Genomic DNA, 8968 nt, shown 5'->3' on the forward strand with positions numbered 1-8968 from the left:
GAAGTCTACAAAAATGTGGTATTTTTTTTAAAAAAATGTCTATAATTATAGGAATATAGAGTTAGTTTATACAGCCAATTAGATAGTAATATATTTGCTTTAGTTACAAAATTGTCTCTGTAAAAACGATCAACGTGTGTGTTAGAGTTTCTTTGTACTTGTACGGTTTGAAATATGTGAGTGATACGATTACGATTTTTGATAAAATAATAATTATGTAATTATATGATACATATGTTTTGATAAAATTTTGTAAACCTATCAAAAAAAAATTAAAATGGTATATATCAAATTTGATATTTTTAGGTGAAAAGTCTATAATTTTGACATAAGTTTAGAGATCTCAGAGTAAATTTAATAGCAAGAAGTGGGACTATGTATCGGGTTTGATTTGAACGATTTCGGTTATATACAGATCAAAGTCGTCGGATTTAATTAAATGATTTTATAGATTGAAATCGAAACAAAATGATGCATGTCGGACACCAATCTTCGACCGGATTGTAGACCGAAAAAAACTTTATTTTTTTTTATTACATTTTTTGAATAAAATTTTTATAAACTTTGAATAAAAAATATATCTATTTTTCTTCAAAATATTAGATTATATTAAATAAATTATATAAAAATTTAAAAATTATAATAGAATGATTGGACTATTTAAAAAAACGATTCAAATAATTTTTTTTTATTTTTAAATTTCATCTACTACTATACCATCACTGGTTGATCGAGCAGCTGTAATACAAAATACTTTTAGTTTTCTTCTTTTCGGAGAATACGACCTGATTAGGGATGGCAATGGTCTGGGGCGGAGGCAGGTTTGCCATCCCCATCCCTCGAATGCCATCCCCACCCCCATCCCCGTCCCAATCCCCGTTTTTTCGGGTTCGGAGAATTCCAAACTCGAAACTTCGGGATTAACTTCCCATCCCCGCCCCCATCCCCGTTTCAAAAATATTAATATGGTAAGACGATGACGGATTTGGAGATTTTCTCAAACCAAAAATTATTATTATCTATTATTATTAGAGATAATTTTAATATTAATATCAATATCAATATTAATAATAATAATATTATTAATATTTTAAAAAATAATATTATTATTATATTATTAATACTAATAATACTATTATTTTATTATTGATAATATATTTTTGGGACGAGTTCGGGGATTTCGGGGATGAGGATAGTAATCTCATACCCGCCCCGAACTACATCGGGGATTTTTTTAAATCCCCGAACCCGAACCCGAAAAAATCGGGGATCCCCATCCCCGTTTCGGGTTTTCCCCGCGGGGCCCCAAACCCATGGAGAAAATTGCCATCTCTAGACCTGATATCAGCCCTAATGTTGCAAGAACAGACTTGAGTAGATTGGGTACCTTAAATCCAAGCAATTCATAGTGGTAGTGGTTATTTTTTTGGATCTACGAGCAGAAGACTCTATTAATGAATGGAAGAAAGCTGACTAAATGAACAATGAAGCCAACAATTTTAATATTGAATTGAAGGACATTTACTGTACTTTAAGTTAAAAAAAATCTTCAAAAAAAGCAAAAAAAATACTCACAATCACAGGACGTGCAATTTATTTATTGGACGTAGGGGGTTGTGAGGCAATTTATTAAACAATGGATGAATTATTAGCCTATTAAAATTACAGAGTTTCAAGAACTTTTGATGATTCACAGTGGTAAAAACACAGTTATTAGCCCACTAAAACTCTATAAATTGAAAATAAATTAAATAATGTAAAGAATGATGGATTGTTTCAATTTTTTTTTTAAACTAATCATCAAATTTTCCATTGACAATTTGTTATTTTCTATTTGACATACATATCAACAATGTTAGTCTACTTGGATTCACATGTTAACTCTCCCAATTCATTTAAAAACACGCCATGACTAAATTCCATCGAGCCGAATACATATTTTTTTTAGGAATGGAAATTATTGACAAGACAAGTGAAAAAGATCGTCAAATAATTTCATAATACTGTTATTATTCTTACAATTATGGATGTAAACAACTGAGCTTGTTTGTGAACTTTTCGAGTCGGCTCGAAATATATTAAATTCGTATTTGAGCTTATCGAATTCGAGAACATATCAAATGCAAGCATCAGTAAAAAGAGATGGTGTACAGCAGTTTCCTGTGATTTTGCCTCTCGAAATTTATGATGATCTCGTCTACGCAATCCTCCCAATTTTCAGTCATCTCAAACTGCATATTATATATGGTTGTGTTACTGATAAGCAGTCGAACATTCAGTATACTAGAAAACAGAAAAGTATGCGATTTTATCGAGCAGACTAGAAAAGTATGTCTACCTCTTGGCATAATTGTAAAGCAAGGCGGCCACCTGTAGCTGCTTCCTCGTGGTTATCTTTTACTTCCAGATTGATTACTAAAACAAGCTTCATAAGCACATGATTTCTGTTATGTAGATCTGCAGTGTTTTAAGGACAGGCGGTTATAATAGCATATTTTGGAAGAAAAAGACTTGAAACAGAAATTTTAATGAAGAGCAACTTAGTGTATTGGGGGAACTCCCTTTTTCCATAAAAATTAAACATGAAATTTTAAAAAATGATCCGTTAAATGAGTGCAAGCATACAACTAAGGGGGGATACATATAGTTTAGATCATGATATGAACCATGTCCCCATGTAAAGCATAGCATCTGCTATATTAGATAGCAAACTACTTTAACATCAGCAGAGAGCTAATTCACTAATTGTGATTGGTCATGAACATTCACCTATAGCCCAGGAGTCACAATGCTAGTTCATGAGTTCTATTCAGTGTTATAAACATTTCACCCATGCTCCATAGCTAAATTGACATTATATGAGCTAAAACGCTTTTTTTTTTTCATGTTTTGATCCACTTCAACCTTGATATTTCAATCCCATCCCATCTCATCTCAATAAGACTGTCATTTCTATCACTAACTTTGGACAGACTAATACCCAATTGATGCATAATGTTTGGTGGTGATTTTTTTGCAGCAAATGACTGGTAAATCATCATAAACTTCGGTTATCTCGGGATAGAGAAGATAGATTAAAAATAATGCTTAAAAAGAGCCAATTCAAAAGTCAAAGTGTAGCTTTTAGAGCTTCAACTTATCGTTTAAAAACAAATAAAAAGCACATACTCATTACTATTTTTACAGCAAAACAGAACATCAGCTCTTAAAAAAATCACTTAAAAAAGACGTGCTGCATAAAGTAAAATTTCAAGCTAATCGATTTTATATCCTAAGTAGCATTGTTTACCCAAAAGGAATATCAAAACTACTTTGCAACAAAACCAAAGAAAATCTAGACCACAATTTTTTCTCATGGCTTGCATACTGAAGCAACGGAAGTCTAAAATTCACCAGTTTTTATAAAAAGTTTCCAACAAATGAATTCCAAATATGACACCCATATGCAATCTATCGCCGAATTTCAACTAATGAAGATAGTAGACAAGCAAACCTTCAACAACCATATCAAAAACTTTTTCTTCAAATGTAAGTACGACATCAAAGACACCATCAGATGCATTTTCTTGCCATCTCTGAGGGGCACTTTTTACTGATACGTTCCTCTTAAGCATTGGCAGTATTCCGTTTCTTCGATACCTGCCCATATATGCAACTCAATGAGAAAGCTGGTGACAGACACTATGAAGCTTCAACTGTATTAACCCAATGTAAGCCAAAAAAAGTGGTGCTGAGAGAGATTATCGTATAGTTTTTCTTCATAATACTAGAAAGACAGCATCTTCATCCTTGTTTTCTCATTACCATCGTAACTTTCGTTCCACGGAAAATAAACAGCAATCCACTCACAAAGTTCAAGACTTCAAGTACACAAAAATAAAAAAAGGCACCAACCAAATATCATAATTCCAGATAAGAACCCAAAATCAACACCATCAGAATACAATGTGATATCCAAATCAAACAAACGATGAACAAAAAGTACCAAAGGAAACAAAATCGAACGAAATCAGCAAGTGATTCGCGGAAGTCTTACAACTCGGGGTCTTTGCGACGAAGATCATCGAGCATGTGCTTATAGGGGGTTCCGAAATCGTACACGTTTGGTTCTCTGAGAGAAGGTCCAGGGAGCTTAACGTGCTGCCCAGTACCGTACGATGCCACGTCGAAACCCTCCCTCTTCAGCAGCGCGTGTGCCTCCATGCTTCGATTCTGATTCGACGAACATACCATTGCGTACCGCAGCTTCATCTCCCCAGTTACAGAGTTTTTCGATCAAATTTCAGTGAGCTTCTGATTTTTTTCCTGAGAAAAATGGGAGCGAAACGTCTGTAGAGATTCGAAGTACGAAGGGAGAAAGAAGTCGACGAAGAAATGAATTAGCAGGCCAAATGGATCGAGCCCACGCACAGTATGATACCGATCCAAACCAACAATCCACCAAATGGATCGAGCCCACGTACACTATGATACCGATCCAAACCAAATTGGATTGTTGGAAAAAGCCCAATTCATCTTTTAACTTGTTTTAATTTATTATTTTTCATCGTAGTGCTGTCCAAAATATATATATAATAATGTATTTTTTTTATCTAATATTTGTTTGAGCAAGGTTTTCCAAACGAAGAGTTTATGAATTGTTTAACGGGGAAATGCCACATTTTTAAGGACCTGGAGGATATGGGGACGGCTGATCTTTGAGCTCTTGTTTTTTTTTTTTTTTTTGTTCTTTACATATGGGTTAACATGGAAAACTAGAGTATATATCAGGTAGAAAATTAGCAATCCAAAGGATAATCCAGTATTATACACACAAAAATAGTAAAATTAAACCAACTCTGGGTCATCATCCCATTGATTATGTTATTTGGTTGTCCTAGAGACTAATTTGTCTTTTGATCTCATAGTTTTCATATTTTATAGATGGAGAACATCAACAGATTAGCTCGAATTGTACAAACAACAGTTGTCGCATCAATCGTAACATGTGTAGCTTACTTGAACGCATTATTTTATAAAAATAACTACATAAATTAGATACAAAAACACAGAAGGGAATAGAATCTAAGACGACTTTAAATTACTTTCAAAGTGATGCAGCAGATTATTGCTAATTTTTTTAACCCTTGTGTAGGTAGACTTGCACACTCAAGCCTATCACCTTCTAAAGTTTGATCATACATGTGATTGATTATATTTTCTGAATATAACTTACATAAGCCAAGCAAGCAAGAAGAATAACAATTGCAAATGACATTATCAGGCGGTCTGTCCAATCTTGCACTAACACAATAGTTCACAATACAAGAAAATAATCTGCCAATGACTTGCACACAAAAAGACTCAACACTCGTGTATATCAAAGCCTTGTGCAACTCATGGCTAATATAAATGAAATAAAAGACAACAATATCAGATAAATTCGAGTAACTGTTCTTGGAACCGCCACTTGTCAAGTCCAACTGCTTTGTCTGAATAAGAACAAACCTAATTGCTGCCAGATTATATGTTTGTCTTCCTGCCACTTGTCCTATATGTTGGCCAAGTGCCTCAAAACGTCTATACAACTGCCCAAACATTAGATATAAGGCTTACACATGTCCAAGGCATTCTCCAACTCGAGTTGACTTGCTTGCACAGCTAAGTCCAACTCTTCCAACACCAAGCTGTCTCTAGCACACTCTTCCAAATGTGCTAGTCGTTTATACACTTAGCCAATCCAATCCAATCCAACCAATGCCGCATGCACTCTGCAACATGCCACAATGCTCCGCACAAACATCATGGCTTAAAGACTTAGTAAATCACTGATATAACAGTAGTGGTGTCAATTTGGGCGAATTCGGGTCGGGTTGACATGTGATAGTATCAAAAAACTGCTCAACCCAAATCTGAACCCGATTAACTCTACTCAAACCGATCAAACTAACTCAAACTGGTTTTATTTTTTAAATAATTAAATAAAAATTCAAAAAATAATATTTTAATTTAAACACATAATAACAAAGCCCCCATTATAAAAGATTTAAATCCAAAACTCTAATTATAAAAAATTAAAAGTGTATTTATTAAATCAAATAAATAATTGTTTTAAAAAGAAAAAAAATGTACAAAATAAATATTAAATAATGAAAATTTATGATATAAATATACAATATATTTTTTTCAAACATACAATATATTAAAATATAGAGAATATTTTATATATATATATATATATATATATATATATATATATATATATATATATATATATATATATATATATATTAAAAATAAAATTTTGAGTCATCTCGTATTGACCCTAACCCGACCCGAAGTCAATTAATCTTTCAGGTCAGATATCGGGTCCAACCTGATCTGACCCAAACCCAAAAACCCCAACCCAAACTTGATTATTCAGGTCGAACCTAGTCGGGTTGACGAGTCGGGTCCTATTTTGACATCCTATCTGATGGTGATCTCTTTGGGGTGAGCAGAAATGATTGCTTTCGAATGAAATTGATTTAAAATTTCATTAAGTTTCGATAGTTGAAATGCATCAAGTCACACATAGGTTGTCTATATATGTGTTAGTGGTTTATTTTCTTTCTCCTTTGAATTTATTTCTAACCCGAACCAGAAAATCTGCAATCCTAACACAATTTTTTTTTGGGACAAACTGGTTCTAGTTGACAAGTCGGTTCTAGTTGGCAAAAAAAGATTTACATTTGAAGTAGTTAGATGTAAAGATAGTTGTTTAGCCCAATAAATTGGTCATTAACCCAACTTGCAGTTGTTTAGCCAAGGTCCTTGAAGGTCAGGAGCTACAGCCCAAACAGATAAAAAGCCCAAGGGAAATTGCAGTTAGCCCAATGAAGAAACGTAGGATTAGTTGCTGCCATTGCCCGACGTGGAAGAACGTGAAAGAACGTGGAGTGATGAGGGAAGGGAAAACTGCTGTGCAGAATGTGACAAAAAGAGAGGGAAGGGAATCAGAGAAAGCCCCGACAAAATCATCCAACAAATCTACAGCAAAAACTCTGCAGAATTCTATCATTAATTGTTCCCTCATTTCTCATTTTCTAAGCAGTACAATATATTTTCTTATTCCTTCAACCTTATTGAAGAATGTGGATCAAAATTCATAACAACATATTTAAGTTTGATGTTGTCCATGGTTTCTCTCTATAATTCCTTTATTTTCCTCAGTTTATATGTTTAATTTTGAAGCCATTTCGAAGGAGTTAGAACTTACGACCGAATCGAGACTCGCAACGTTTGATAAACGAAGTCGGATTTTTTCACAATTTTGGCACGACACGTGTCTGGCACGCCCGCAAATTTCGTGACAAACAATAGTATTTCTTTATGGTGAGCTAGATGAAAAAATGAAGCAATGATAGGGATTTGAAGTATGAGAGAAAGATAAAATAGTGTGCAAACTTCAGAAGACCTTGTACAGTCTCAAACAAGCTCCAAAACAGTGGTATATGAAGTTTGATGGATTCATGAGTAATCAGAAGTTATTACAAATTAATATATCAATACAAAACTATTTTACAATAATAGCACAATAAGAAATACACACTAAAAATTATAACTTACCAAAGCTAATATCATGAGGAGTGATGCAGATGAGCGAAATCATTGTTATATTCTCCATGAGTATCCCGTTGACTAATTGGTTTCAAACACTTGGATATTGACATAATTGTCCATAGAGATATTGATTAGATTCATATGATGAAAGATCATTAGAATGAGATGATTGATTTTGTAATAGTGTTTCGTCACGACGATTAAGTATTTGAATCCATGATACCCACTAGAACTATCAACTCTACTTGAAGATCTATACTCGGGATCATGACGTTCAACACCACGTGATATAGACGATGAAGATTCATTGTATCTATCACCAATATATTGAGACGACCCATAATAAAATCCACGATGTCTAATTCCATGTGTACCAGATTTTGAAAAATCAAATGATCTATCAAAAGAATCGTGTCTAGAATTGTAATTACCCTAATATCCATATCTACCTGATTGATATCTAGTCAGATCATACCCAACATGTTGAGAGTCCCAATTGTAACTCATCGATCCATAATTATCTCCCATTTGAATTTGTCGATTTCTCCCCCAATCCAAGACATCTTATATGTTCTTCGACACCCATGTATGGTTGAGAAGAATCAGCTGAATGTTCTTTATCACCGGCACTAGAGAATTCTGATAAACTTTACAAGAAACGACGTTGTTCCTCAATTCCAGGATGTTAACCATGATCAGTAACTCGTGTTGTATAATAATTTTCATCTCTTTTTTCCCATGTCATACCTCTGATATGTTGATCGCCTTGATTACTTTGATCATTTGTTGTATCTTGTGATTTGTGATATTTTCCATGTTCTTGTTGATTATTTCCATCATTTGTATCATCAATATCACCACTCTTATCATTATCTTCACTATCATCTCTTGATATAAGTTTTTTACTTTTCAATTTTGATGACGTTTGGGCCTGTTTCTTCTTTTTTCCACGACTCTGAACACTAGTTGTTGTGTTGGCTTCTTCAGCATCTATATTTTGAATTCTTTCATCTACCCATGCCAAATCGTCATCTTGTAAAATAGGTTGTTCATTATCCATTATCCATTCGCTTAAGATATCGTCATCATGAAAAATGTGGTTGAGGTCTATAGGATCGTAATAATCGTGTGGGGACCCGGGCTCTAACTCAATTCTTTTGGGATTTAATTGGATCTTTATTATAAATGGCGGTTCAAAATTTTTCGCTTTCTAACATTAAATCGAATGTTAACATAAAGCGTCTCATTTTTATTTAAAACAAACATCAGTCATCAAATATTACATGTCGTGATCTAGTAGCCTTACTTGTTATACATGTTATAAGAACAACATAACATCTCTAGTATCAATATGAAACTACTAGTACAACATAAGAAGTCTTCTGCT

At 33.6% G+C, this 8968-nt stretch overlaps 1 protein-coding gene across 1 annotated transcript; it reads right to left on the reverse strand.

Annotated features, from left to right (window-relative positions):
• Positions 1 to 1967: 1967 nt before the first annotated feature.
• LOC140803393 (uncharacterized) lies at positions 1968 to 4432 on the reverse strand. Its single transcript, XM_073159261.1, has 4 exons — positions 4037 to 4432; positions 3494 to 3639; positions 2339 to 2457; positions 1968 to 2231 (listed from the first exon to the last, which is right to left on the reverse strand). The coding sequence occupies exons 1-4, from the start codon at positions 4249 to 4251 to the stop codon at positions 2130 to 2132; spliced, it is 582 nt and encodes a 193-aa protein (XP_073015362.1). The 5' UTR covers positions 4252 to 4432; the 3' UTR covers positions 1968 to 2129.
• Between the last annotated feature and the right edge of the window lie 4536 nt (positions 4433 to 8968).

The sequence above is a fragment of the Primulina eburnea genome, chromosome 10, assembly GCF_022965805.1.
Source record: "Primulina eburnea isolate SZY01 chromosome 10, ASM2296580v1, whole genome shotgun sequence".
NCBI classification, from domain to species: Eukaryota; Viridiplantae; Streptophyta; class Magnoliopsida; order Lamiales; family Gesneriaceae; genus Primulina; species Primulina eburnea.